The 14,596-nt window shown below is 43.7% G+C and overlaps 1 protein-coding gene across 1 annotated transcript in view; it reads left to right on the plus strand.

Annotated features, from left to right (window-relative positions):
* Positions 1 to 14,596, plus strand: part of LOC138535513 (14 kDa phosphohistidine phosphatase-like) — a 215,298-nt gene that overhangs the window by 100,923 nt on the left and 99,779 nt on the right. Inside the window, exon 2 of the mRNA XM_069641301.1 lies at positions 7,845 to 7,969. Within this exon, the coding sequence (XP_069497402.1) occupies positions 7,845 to 7,969 (125 nt within the window). The remainder of the gene's footprint in view (positions 1 to 7,844; positions 7,970 to 14,596) is intronic.

Below are 14,596 nucleotides of genomic sequence, written 5' to 3' on the forward strand. Positions count from 1 at the left end.
GGAGACGATCCGCCAGTAATTAAGCCAGGATTTTGTTGTTAATGAGGGATAGGGTTCTATATGATGTACAGTTTTGGGGTTCTTTACCGTGTTTTAGTAGAAGTGACTGCTGCCGTCCTGGTGGACTCTGGAAGGAGGCTAGCACACATGGAGAATTTGTACATGCTGCACAGATGTGGTGCAATGAAATCTGCATATTCTTTTTAACATTCTGCAGAAAGTCTGTCTTGTCCCAGGGCCTTACCACTAGGAAGTTCACAAATCACTCTAAGGATCTCCTCTATGGAGGGAGGGGCGTTCCTATGATCTGCAAGCGAGGGGTCCAGCCAGCCCAGGGCGACCCGGTCTAAGTAGGATCTGATGTCTTCAGCAGAGACATTCAATTGGGACGTGTATAGTCTAGTATAATATTCATGGAACAATTTATTGATCTCTCCGGGTTCACGGATCAGGTTCCCGTCGGGGTCCTCAACCTCCATAATTCCACTCTGTCCTTTCTTTTCAGATCGCCCAAGCTTGGGTGCGGCTAGGCCTATCTCCCTCTACGTATTTAGTTGCAAGGATAGGGTCTCCCATGTATTTATCTTCCCTGAGCGCAGCCTAAGTGTGTTCCAACCGCTTCTCGGAGAGTAACTACTCAAGCTCGGTGTCGCTACCCCAAGCCTGTTTGTTTTAGGACTTTGATCTCCCCCTCTAACAACGGAGTGTAGTCCGTAAGGATTTTAGAAGGCTTACCTCCCTGGAGATACAGCTACCCTTTATACACACCTTGAAGGCCTCCAGACAGTTCCATAGTCGGGGACAGTCTACAATATTATGGAAATATTCTAGGATGTCATCTCAGATGCCGTCTAGGAACAGTGTGTCCTCCAGGGCACTAGGGCGGAAGCGCCAGCAAGGAGGGCGGCGTAGTGTGTAGGGGACAAGGATTGTTAGGCAGAATCCTGTGCAGTTCCCTTAGGGAGCACTACAGAAGATTAAGACTACAGGTATGAGCAATAAATACCCTTTGGTATCAGTCTGTAACACAAAGATTTAGTTGGTAGCTGTGGCTAAGCAGTCAGATTTATCTCAAGAGGGAGATGAGCAGTATTCAGGGTTTACACAATAGGACTACAGTACTAGAGTACAAGGAAACACTGACCGAAGCTTTGTATAAAAAATAATATATATTTATTTTACACACTTCTAGTTCAACACCTTAATCACAATTAATAAAGCAAGTTAAAATCAGTCAAGAAAAGTATACACAACTCCCTAGTTAAATTAGTTAAATTGTAGACCAGTTTGAGCAAGAGTGAAAACTGAGCAAAACGGGACAGTGAAAACCAAACACAAATGGCACTCTATCAATTTCTCACAATGGATGGAAAGGACAAGTTATACAGGAATATCTTCTTAGGCACCTTAGCAACACTTCCCAATAGTTTGTGAACAAGTTTAGGCAAGGCAGTACTTTAGCATAGAGAATACGTAAATGAAAACCGAGCAAAATGGCACTTCACAAGTTTCAAAAGTGGGAAGGAAAAGGTGGTTAGAAGAATTAGATGCATCAACACAGTTCTAGTTGAGAAGCAATCTAGAGAAGGCAGTTCGAACAAATTCAGCCGAGTCAATATGCCTGTGCCAGAGTCAGTGGTACAGGGCAAAGGGCCCAGGAGAAAATGTTTTCTTGTAGCTGCAGTCAAGTCTTTGGTTAATGATTTGAAAAGGTGGATGTAGGAGGCGAAAGACAATGTTAGATGATAGGGGCGGCCAACCCAACAGGTAGGTAAAGGATTTAAAACGCCTTTAGCGCTACCACACGAAACAGGAGGCCTGGCGGAACAAAGTACCTTAAAATGAAAAAGAGGCTCCTGGCGTGGCGGTTGTTCCTGGTAGTTCCTGCAGTTCAGGGGATCCAGCAGAGGAAGAGAGGCTCTCGTCGTGGAGGAAGGTTTGAGTTACTGCACTACCAGGGATAAAACCAGCCGCGGCGCTGCCCAACGAATAAAAGGTACGCTCCTTTAAATCGCGGTCCGGGTGGATGGCTGCCTGGCTATCCGGCCTCCAAGTGCTGGGCACTCGCAATTCGACCAAGGCAGTTCCAAGAAGGCGATTGGCAAACTGGTTGGCCCCACCAGCTCAAGGGAAGAAGGCTCCTTCAGAAGAAGATCTCCTCTTGTCATGTGGAGAAAAGTGGTGAGACGCTGCAGCAGGGCTTCACCGGTGGTTCAGTTGTTGCAGCTGTCTTTGGCTTCTCTTCGGTTCCGCAGTTCCAGTGGCGACGTCTTGCTATTCCAGTCCTCAGGACCCTGCTTTTATGCAAAAAGATCCCCATTCATACAGACTGGCTGTCACTCTCACAGTGGAGTGGTCATCTTGGCGGGAGACCCTCCAGCCTATCAGGTTAGAGTGCGACATGAGTTGCTGCGGCAACCCTGTCCAGGGGTCCTACTCTCCCCCCCCCCCCCCCCCCCCCCCCACACAATGGACCCTCCCCAGACTCAGTTGTGCCGAAAGGAGGGCTTCTTGGCAGAAGCCCGCCAAAAGGAAGAACAAAGGATCCCCGAAAGACACGAGAAAGAATTTATATAAAGGTTCTGGCAAATAAAACCTACCGGAGTAAAGTTAATATAATAGTAAACCGGCGGTATGTTAGTCTGTCAGTAAATGTGGTAGCCTCGAACAATGGGAAAATCCCATAGAGAAATATTCGCGGTCGAATATTTTTGGTGGTAACCACTGCCACCAGCCAGAATCTTTTGAGAGAGGAACTGTACGGTACCCTCTTGAAAATTAACACCAGGGAAACATTATTAACCCTTCCCAGTACCTCCATAGTAAGATGGGTTGTACTAGTTTAGTTCATAAAAATGACTAGTGAAGTCAATTGGGACTTTACATGCCCTGGGAGACAGTGGTCAGTCCCAGGGCTTGGAGTCTAGGTTTGGGGGTCGCTACGACACCGCTGTGTCACTGCACTGAGGGTGCTGTGTAACATGTGTAAAAAGATGGTTCCTATGAGGGTGAGATAAACCCCATAGACATTAAACACAATAAAATAGCCTAGAACACACATAGCAAATATGCCTAAGAGTGGGAAAGAGTCGCACTCTTAGCAGGAGAAGAAAATAAACCTTCAAATCCAGCGAAACTGCTGGGGGACCCTATAGGTAAGGGAAATTAGCCATAAAATGAGAATTCTCCCCAACAAGGATCACTGTCATTACGGGAAAATGATCGGGCAGTTTTCTCGATAACAGTTTAGTGGTCTGTGTTGTGCCAGCTAAGGGGACGGACTGCATGATGCAATCTATCCTAGAGGATGTCCCATGTGCCCCTGAAAAGAAGGTACGCTTGTTTGTGTCGTGATACAAATGGCTCCAGATATCTACTAGGCCGAGAGTTTCAGCAATGATGCCACAAGTAGTGGCATCATTGAAAGTGTTGATTGTGACCTATTTGAGCGGTCCAGGTCTAATGATATTGCCATGTTAAAGTCCACCACCACTTCGTATGTTAGGTATCTATGGCCCATGGCAGCACATTTCTGAAAAAACTTTGGTCTACATTGGGAGCATACACATTTGTAAACAAAACTTTAGTCACCAGCAAGCAAGATAAACCTCCCCTCCATATCACATATATTCTCATGTAAACGGAATATATATATATTCAACGCCCCACAGGACATTGACCCCCTGCAATTTGGCATGATTAGTCGCCAACTGACATTTCTTGCCATTGGTGACCACCCCCCTAATATTCTAAGACACTATATTTAAGGATTCACCCTTCATCTAGCGTTTGAATGTACAGCATTGAAGTGTATTTAGATGTACAGCGTAGCGTGTCATTCCTGTATATATCCATGAGTATCTTGCTTCCAGCCGGCGAATAGGTTAGCAACAGTGGACCAAGTTTGAATGAGCACCTTGTACAGAACCCATAACTCCCCACCAACACTGGAAACCGCAACATACCGGCACATGTCCCACCCCAATTAACCCAAACTACAATGAGCTATGAACGCAGTGGCTGCGTCGACGGGGTACTGAGCGCAACCACGTAGCTCAAGTGACCAGCAACCATAACAAAATGTCATACTATTGCGGTTCAAACAAATTGTTCAAGTTGAGAGGAGTTATTACATATCAAGCCTCTGTAGGTAACATTAAGGAAAAGACAATCGGTCCACTAAGCAGGAGATAAACCGGAGAGGGCAGTAAACCAATATGACAAGTTACTTGGGCAAGAGGAAACCTGGTTCAGCAGCCATGGGTAGCCTGGGCATCGGTTGAGTCTGGCAGTTTGTGAAGAACCAGGATTTGCCATTGTAAAGGATGCAAAGCTCAGCACGAAACATCATAGCGTATCGCACGTTTGTTTTTAACAGCTTGAAACTATTTCCGCTGTTCCTGAACTTGTGAGCTGACGTCAGGAAATAATCTGATGATTGATGACCTGAATCTTAGTTCACCCTTGTCCCTGGCCGTCCTAAGGAGAGCTCTGTCCCTGTAATTAAGGATCCTGGCGATGATGGTCCGGTCCGGGGCGCCAGGGGGTGGCTTTGGGGCGAAGGAGCAATAGGCCCTCTCAACCAAGAACATGTTGGACACCGGGGGTTGATCGAATATATCTGTGAGGAGCCTTTCAGCAAATCTCTCCATGTTGTCCATCTGGGTAGACTCCGGAACCCCTATGATGCGGACGTTGTTCTTGCATGATCTCCTCTCATGATCATCGTTTTTGGCCTCTACACGTCTCACTGACTGCTGTAGCACGGTCCCTTCCCTCTGCGGAGATGACAGTCTGTCCTTGTCACCGATACGTTGTTCGGCCTCAGTCATGCAGCCACATGATTTGTCAATTTGAATAGCAGAGGTATCCACCTTGCATGCGAGTGGGTCTATTTTAGAGCCCAAACTGTCAGTGCTGTTTTTCAGGGAAAGAAGTGTCTGATTCAGGTTGGAGACGTGTATTGTGCTGGATGAGGAGGCACTGGCAGGTGAGGGAAGAGGGCCTGTCCTGGCGTGCACATGAATCAATTTTTGCCTTCCTTTTGTTGTTCCCCCATTGTATAGCCCGGGTCACTCCCAGCGAAGGGTCGTTGGAGGAGAGGCTGGCTCTATTGGGGTCTCATTGCAAGTGGCCAGGCAAGGCTGGGCAGCCCTGTCCAAGCGCTGTGGCGGGCACCTCCCATGTGGAAGCGATCCAAGGGTTGGGGGGGGGGGGGGGACTACAGATGCAACAGTCCTCACAGGCTGGAGGCACAGTCTTGAGGAGTGGGCATCCTGCTTGAGGAAGGAGGTGAGGTGTGGCAGGCTGAGGATATGGGCCCACGGGAGCAGCAGTTGCAGCCAGGGGCGGGCGCCCACCACCTTTTTTTTTTTTTTTTTTTTTTTTCTCTAGCCGTCTCAGCAGGGATTGCTCCTCCTCCAAGAGTGAGGGGACCGACTCTCAGGGCTCTGCGCCGCAGGCTGCCACCGCAGCCCTTGGGAGGCTGGGGGACTGGTCCTGAGGAGCAGGCTCCCCATTTGAGATGGTTGGGGCGGAAGCAATGCGGGTGCCTTCAAGGGTTCCATGTAGTAATGTCGCCACAAAAATATCGCCGAAAAATGGTTGTTTTTTGTGGGGACATTATTGCAAACATGCGGAGGACACCACCGCAACACCCACATTTTTTTTTTTTGTTTTTTTTTTGTGCCCCTGTCGCCATATATATGGTCACCCAAATAATATATCCACAACTTTTTCCGGGCGATATTATTTACGGCAACCATATATGTGGCGATATTATTACCTGATACCCCTTCAAGTAAGCAGAGATGTGGCCAGCCGAGGATGTGGGCCCCCAGGAGCAGCAGTTTAATTCAGCGGTGGGTACCTTCCCAGGTATTCCCTAGCTTGTCAGCAGGAGCCATTCACGCTCCAAGAGTGAGGGAGCGGTACCACAGACCCCCACGCCATAGGCCGCCACTGTGCCCCCAAGCCGGGGTGCAGGGAACACTTATTCAGGGGGGGAGGGTGGGCAAGCGGCCTAGGCGTGGGCCGGTCCGCAATGGAAAGCAGTGCCGCCGTGCCACCCGCAGCTAAGTGAGCGGAGCGCCATCGAGGGTTGCCCAGAGGGTGGCAGACAGCGGCCGTGCCGCAAAGGGAAACAAAGGACAGACTTACTGCTCCGGGGGGCTGGTGTAAATTGGTGCATGCGCTGGTGTCGGACCATGGGTGTTGTGGCGAACTGCCATTGGGGTTGCTCCTCCAGCACCGCCGCCGGGTCAGGCACTCCACTATGGGGAGGCAGCCCTGATGTTAGCGCCGCAGAGAGGTGGTGGTCACCTGAGGGCTACAGAGGGGTTCAATCGAGGCAGCGTTGGAGTGCCAAGCTGGAGAGAGGGTGTCTGAGCACTGCTGTGGTCGCAATATGGAGGATAGTTTAGGATATTTCAGGCTGCTGTGTCTGAGCTCTCTCAGGCTGCGGCCATCTTGTAGCCGCGCAACAGCGCCCCTCTAATTGTGACAATGATTTTGCCAATTCCTCTATTGTGAGGAGAACCAAATCCAAAGATCACTTGTTCAGAATTTGCTGCCAACGTTTAACAAAACCTGGATTATCTCTACACAACGTGGGTTCCAAGTCCACTCTCAGGCCTCCCGGTATTCGCTGAGCTCTAAAATATTGTGACAAAGTACTGGCATGTAGTTTTTGATCTCTCTCCTTATCAGCTTCTTCGGGGGTGCACTACTGTTGATACTGATTTTTAATATACTTTTCTAAACCAAAACTTAACATTCAAATATATTTCAGGTGCCCTGGGTTTGTCCCGACCTACAGGGACAAGAATAATAACAATCTGCTTATCAAAATCATTTGACAAGTTACCCACTCACTCCATTCCTCTTACAGTTTCATGAAAAAAGTGTAATGCATCATTGTAATCCCTAGCACTGGTATTCAACATTTATGTATTCACAAAACAAAGTCGGAGATATTTCCTTTGTATTACAAATGTCAATTTTAAATCTCATCTTTCTCATTCTATTTCATTGTTAAAGAAAAGAAGAAACACAACAATGATTCTTATTTCACAATCTTAACCAAATGATACATTTTGTTGTTTTTATCATCTGTTATTTAACTCCTCTGATAACAATTCAAAATCATATTGGAGCAATTATTTGTCCATGAAGATGGTATATCGTTGAAATTCTCTCATATACATTCTACACTACGCATTTTGAGGCAGACCGCCCTATCTTTTTCAGAAATCTAATAAACAAAAATATAAACGAGAACAAATGTCAGAACAACCAGTCAAACATTCATTAAGGATGCAAGAGTATACTGCAGCCAAGCAATTTATCTTTATCTGTAGGTTGTCAATTGGTGCATTGCCTTGTATACAAGTATATAAAAAATGGAGACACTAAGCCATCACTATAATCGATCCCATGGAACCTCAACCACCTTTTTTAAATGTCCCTCCAAGTAACCTGCAGATCTGATGATTTTCATTCATACATAGATCATGTATTAATAAGGCGTTTAATTTACTATGCCGGGTGGAAAGTGTTTCTGAAATGGCTCATGAAATCCCTGGTTGTGTACTATTTTCAGCATCTGCTGTTTATGGATGCGTGTATCAAGCCCTGGAGTGATGGGATCCCATACGAATAACCTAACCCACTAATTCCCATGCCTGCAGCATTAAACTTCACTTTCGCTCTGCTTGGATTTATTTGATAAATGTTTTTCTGATGTTTTTCAATGGTGTGGACTTAAATAGATTTGAATCATTTACAATTTGACTAATTACAGAATAGTTGGTGTTTTTGTAACTTATAAGATCATTTTGTTCTAGATCATATATTTGAAAAGCTAAATCCTCAATTGGAAGCATTGGGTTTGGAGTCCAAATGTCTCGGAGGAGGAAAAATAGAACACAACAGCAAAGATAAGAAAATAAGAGTGTTTGGCGAATCCACTGTAAGTTGGTCTATTTTCTTCATTAATATTTAGGAGCAACACTAAAGTTGTATGCTAATGTCTATATGTGTATCAATGCCTTTCAGCAATCTACAAACTCAGTCCTTCACTGCGCTTTAGAGTTTGTGTGCCTTACATGGAATTGGAATTCTGCACCATGTCTCTCTGCCTTGAAGTCTGCAAGGCCTCTTAAAACGTGTACATATGGGTCCACACACTCCACTGCTTTGGAGGCAGCAGCCACTGATTGTTCACCTCCCACATATGGATGGGGAAGAAATTAAGTGGAATTGGGTTAGTTAAGTGCAGACAAGTCAAACCTTGTTTTGTACGGTGGCTGCATAGGTCCTTGAATATTATTTGTGTCAATCTGCCCTTATCTGTACAATCTTGAGTTTGGTCGTATGTCTTTGAATGTTAAGGTTTCAACACTCAGTTAAAATTACCCATTTCCATAATACAAACCAAAACCACACCTATTTACCCTAAACGCCCACTACAAGACAAGAAGCTGGCGTGTGATAGCTAACGTTTCATGTTTGTGTTGTGAAATAGTGGTGTAGTGCGCATTAAGGTTACATTTATGGTGCAATGGACTTGGTATGAGGGGAAACAAATCATTTGCACTGAGTGGTTGTACTCTAGTATCGTCATCCCCATCGTTTGTAGAGTGTGCCTTTTTAAATGTAGTAGCCTTAACTCTATAAAAACGTTTTTCCAATGATTCAGTTTGTGTATGTATTCCGTGGACATTTTGCTTGCTCCCCTATAGCCATCTTATTTTACTCTTGTGTGCGTTCAGAACCTGCTTATGTGCATCATAAATGTCTGTACGTGTTGTCTGTGCATCTTGCATGGTATGGCGTCTGTGTCTCCTTTTTGTCATTCGTGGTTACATTATTTCCATACATAATGTTTGTTTTTATATTGCGGCATGAAATATTTTGCGGCATAATAAAATGCAAGTTTTACAGCACACAATTGCATTTATTGCAGCATTTTTGCAGGGACTCTTAATCGGGCAAAAATGCTGCAATAAAAGCAATTTTGTGCTAAAAAATATTTCATGCCGCAATATCCTATAGGGTCTATTTAATTACGGTTATGTGCATTGTCTACTGTAGGTTGTTGCATTACACCATTCTGCAGATATACTGCCAATACATGTTGCCTGTCTATTGTTTTCTGTTGTGATCTGCACATATAGTTGGTATACACATTTATTGTGGCAATTGTGTCATGTGCTCTTTTACTAAGAAAATTTGAATCCGTGGATATTGGGCTATCCAGAACATGGGAGATTAATGAACACACTAATTGCAACTCAGAAAATATTGTATATCTCATTACTTGTCCATGTAAACGTAATTATATTGGTAACACCAATAGGAAGTGTTAAACTAATAGAGCACAGAAGCTGTATCAAAAATACAATTGAACAAGCGCCCCTAGTTGAGCATTGTATAGAATTTGACCACTCCTCTACTGATTTAAAATGGGTGATTCTAAAGGTTTCTCAGGAGCATGTGAATACAAAACTACTCAATTTGGAACACATATTTATTTTTTTAACTAATAGTCATCGAACTGGGCTGAATGATTATCTGGAATGGCATAATGTGACTTAGGAGATGTGCCTTTTCAATCATTTTTTTGTTCTTGTCGACTCTGTTGGTCGATATTATCACGGTTCCTCGTTAGTGTGACAAATAATGTAGGGGACCGTGTTCCATGAATGATGGGAGTTTGTCTTTTTCCTATCTATGTAATATTGGATTCTACCAATAACGGTACATCAATGTAACTCTTATGAGAATGGTGCAGGAAAAAAACATTGAATCAGTGTCCTTATGCTCTATGGGTCAAGACAGCATGGTCCTCACCAACACGAAAAACAATGTAGCGGATCATGTCTCGTGAATTGTAGGAGATCATGTCTCATGAGCTTGCTTTGTGTGTACCCTACCAGTGGAATAATTGGTTACCTTTAATAGTCATCAAACTGGGCTGAATGATTATCTGGAATGGCATAATGTGACTTAGGAGATGTGCCTTTTCAATCATTTTTTTGTGCTCTGTTGGTCGAGTTATCACGGTTCCTCGTTAGTGTGACAAATAATGTAGGGGACCATGTTCCATGAATGATGGGAGTTTGTCTTTTTCCTATCTATGTAATATTGGATTCTACCAATAACGGTACATCAATGTAACTCTTATGAGAATGGTGCAGGCAAAAAACATTGAATCAGTATCCTCATGCTATATGGGTCAAGACAGCATGGTCCTCACCAACACGAAAAACAATGTAGCGGATCATGTCTTGTGAATTGTAGGAGATCATGTCTCATGAGCTTACTTTGTGTGCACCCTACCAGTGGAATAATTGGTTACCTTTTGACGTTTGGATTTCAACTATAACGGTAATGTAACCATTACACGAGAAATTATGCATGCAACAATATCATTGAATGAGTATTTGCGATTCCCGAATGGGATATGTTTGCAGGCAATATAATGTGGCTTGTTAAATGTTTAAATCCATACCATCCAGTTCCATCTAATCGCAATAAGATGGAAACTCCTCCAGACCCGGGATGTTTACATTTAAGGTTTCCTTACTGATTAGAGCGGCACTCAAACAGAACCACATTATTGTGCGGTCAAGTGATGACGCAATTGCGTCATCACGCTCCATTTTTTTGTATATTTCTAGCGCCGGCCACTTTGAATTCGCACACGCTCAAACGGAGAAGGAGACTCAAATTCTTTTCTAGGCGTTTAATGAAACAAGTAGGTAAATCAGACTTGCATTTGGGAGCATTATGTCATTGTTGAAATCTACATACTTGAAGACGAGGGAGAATGGGTTGACTAAGAGGTTTCCTCTATGTTCGCGTTGTCTCCTTGTTTTATACATCAACTATTGGAGTACTTGCAGAGGGTTCCACATTATCGGATTCAGAACACATTGAATACAACATGGCTATGTGAGCTCCCTCAGTTAGAGGTAAACTACATTGTACCGAGGTGGTTGAACAAGCACCATAGGTACCAGACAATGAAGGTTGTTGAATAACTATAGTGGGGATACCTTTGTATCTTCTCAGAATAGCAAGAGGGTGTTTTTATTTTGATGCACTTTAAGTAATGGAAGTAGTGTGATCAACATTTGAAGTTGAAGGTGGACTAAAGAAGCTTCTGAGAGACACCTGTAAGATATGTAGAAAACATTTCTTGTATGTATATATGTTAGGGAGAATTCTCATAAATGGCTGGTTTCCCTTACCTAATGAGTCCGTCAGCAGCTTTGCTGGATTTCTAGGGTTTATTTTTTTCACCTGGTAAGAGTGTGAACCTTTTTCCCACTCTTACATGTGTTTTGCTGTGTGTATTTTTTCAATTTGTGATATCTTGGGCTCTGGAGCCTCACCTTCAGTGCAGTGACACAGGGTTGTCTTTCAGACCTCCCACTGGCTCCATTTTTTTGGGACCGACTACTGTCTCCCAAAAACATGTAAAGTTGCCATTAACTTTATGTAGTCTCTTTAAACCACAGGCCTAGTACACCCCATCTTACATGGGGTATTGGAAAGGGTTAATTCTTATCCCTTTTTGTCTGTTTTTCTTGGAGCACTGTTTCACACCCTTTTCATCAAGACTTGGCTGGTGGCAATTGTAACTACCCTATTTCTTCTACCACGGTTTTCTTAAATAACCATGGTATTGCTTTAGGCTATTATATTAGCCTCGAACATAAACCCGCTTGACCAAATAGATTGTATTTTGGCTCCGGCTGGGTTTATTCGCCATTTCTTTTTGTTAGTCTTTCTCGTGTTTTACTCTGCGCACCAAACCAGGTTTGGTCCATTTGTTCGCCGTCTTTTCGCGGGCTTCTACAGAGAAGCCCTCCTTAAGGCATCTGAAAGTCTGGGTAGGCAGGATGTGAGGGAGGGATATTGGGACTCCTGCTATGGGTTCCCTTGGTAACCCAAGTCGCACTCCTGTTTGATTGGCTGGGGGACTGTCCTTGCCAGGACAGCCACCCTGCTGTGCGATTGACGCCAGGCTGTATGAATGGGGGAAAAATGCATAAAAAGCTTGTCTCTGGGACTGGAAAGGCAGAGACGCCGCTGGAAAGAAAGAACGAAGGAGGAGCTGACAGAAGAGGACCCCTACGATGACTGAACTGCCCGGTGTGAAGCCCTGCTGTAGGTCTGAATCTTCAGAATCCGACGACAGAGAAGATCCTCCAGGAAACTGCTTCCCTTGAGCTAGTGGGAACAACCAGTTCACCCAAACTTCAAGCCAGGACCCCCCCCCCCCCCCCGGTCGAATTTGATGTACACAGCTACAGTGGGCTGGATAGCCAGGAAGGTCAGACCCTGCTTGGGTTTTAAGGAGCGCACCTTTTATTCGTTGCTTTGCTGCTGGTTTCTTCCCTGGGTAGTGCAGGACCCTCCAGTCTTCCTACTTCTTGTCAGTCCGACAGTCGCTTCAGGAACCGTGAGCCTGCAGGAACTACCAGGAACCTCTGCCTCAGCTACAGCTTCCTCTCCATTTTAAGGTACTGTGCAAATCCGGCTGTTTTTCGTTCAGCCACGGTGAAAGTGTTTAAAATCTTTCTCCAAACCGAGTCTCTTCTCTTCGAACTAACTTTTCTGCCACCCAACTTCTCCCGGAACCCGTGGCATGAACTTTACTGCGAACTACCCGGAACGGTGTGATCTTGAGCAAAATACTTTTGACCTAGTGACTTTGGCCCCAAGCCTTTTCGATCTGATTCTATCATTGTAGTTCCTCTTCCTCAATTGCCCTGAGTACGTACCTGTTGGTGTGGTTCAATTTGTATTAACTTTCTCTCCCTCCCTTTTAAATTGCTGGAGGGCCATTTTGCTCCCACTTCATTTTGTGAGCTGTCTGGAACTTATTAGGCGTGGTGTGGTGCATTAAGAGTGTGATTTTTAAACTGCTTTAATAATAGTGAAATGTTATACAACTGAAGAGTAAAATAAATGTATTTTTTTACTTGAAAACCTTGAGTCAGTGTTTGTTTGAATCATAGTAATTGCTGTCCTTTGTGTAACTATTTGATAATGCTCACTTATCTTGAGATAAGTCTGGCTGCTCAGCCATCGCTACCACTTAAACTGTGTAGTACAGGCTAGTACCAAAGGTGAATTTGTACTGTCACTTGTAGTCTTAATTGTGTGTGGTGTTCCCAAAGGGTACTGCATATAATTCTGCCTAACAATATAATAGGGCAAACCTAGGTTTTTTTTTTTTTGGATCAATTATCGACCTATTCTAATGAAATATATTTGGTTTATGTATTTAGGGAACTTTGAAAGGAGTGTTCTGCACTGATTGAGTCAAGTAGACTAAACATACGTATTGTAAATAACAGCCCCTGATGAATGTCAGACGGAATCGAGCCTTGAGGACAGAAACTTGGACAAGTTCGGCTAGAGGAGGAGTATAGAATTGCATACTATTTGTACATTGCTCCCATTTTTTTCAAAAAATAAAGGAGTGCATTATGGCACGGTTGGTTTTAAATACGTGTTTTATGTTTCAAGAGATCTTCTTTTTCTATGACATGGATTTCATCTGTATATTATATTGTCCTTGTGTGTGCATAAATGTTTAATAAAATAAATTTGGGATATTAAATGTGTTTTAGAATTCAAAGTTGGCATAAGTGTTCTGATGTGAACAGATATAGTCTGCATACCAGATTTGCTCAACCACCATGGATGACTTAAAAAAATTGGAATTTTGTTCTGATTTCCATATGTGGGGTCTTGTAGCCTTAAGTATACTGCTGCTTATACAGTTTATAATTTGTATTGGACATTTGTATGTGCACCAGTTGAAAATATAACTGTTTGTTTGAGGGCATGCACACTGGTGAGTCAAAACAGTAGGCAAAGGAAGACTTTATTGGCGTAGAATGGCAACATTGGGGAAGGAGACTGGGTCACAAACCCTACCATTCATAGTAGTTCTGCAACTCCCATAAAAGTTGTAGTTTTCTTAGTTCTTACCTTGGCCTTGGTGTCTTTTTGCCCCAATAGATGTTTTGACATTTTTGCCGTTCACCTCCTGTTATAGCAATAGAAAGATCTTATTCCAAAGCTACAGGCTTGTAGGATAAATCCTGACACTTCCCTTTCTGCCACAATTTTACTATGGGATCTTAACTAAACATATATAGGCCATGTACTTTGCATTTACCTCTAGGTGCAACCCAAAAGGAAAACAAACTAGACACAATAATAACCACCACACACTTTCACAATTATGCACTTTTTATATTCGCTTCACTCATCGGAAAATACAGATGGACAACCCCGCTCGTCATTGATAAACATGGAAACATTTGTGGTAAGTGTTTGCATTGGACACATGAGAATAAAAGAAAATACACTCTATAGCGATACGTACCTTTCATTGGGTTAGCATAGCAATTCAAATGCAAGTTGTTTCCCTCTAACCTAAGACATCCTATCTTGGCACTCTTTGGCTATGAAAACAATGCAGTATGAACAGTTTCAGCTCTTGGTTACTTCCTTACCTAAGGTATTATCGAATGATTTAGAGATCATTCGATTGGTGATTTTGAAATTC

Source organism: Ambystoma mexicanum, chromosome 1q, assembly GCF_040938575.1.
Source record: "Ambystoma mexicanum isolate Mex_15411 chromosome 1q, UKY_AmexF1_1, whole genome shotgun sequence".
In the NCBI taxonomy this organism is placed as follows: Eukaryota; Metazoa; Chordata; class Amphibia; order Caudata; family Ambystomatidae; genus Ambystoma; species Ambystoma mexicanum.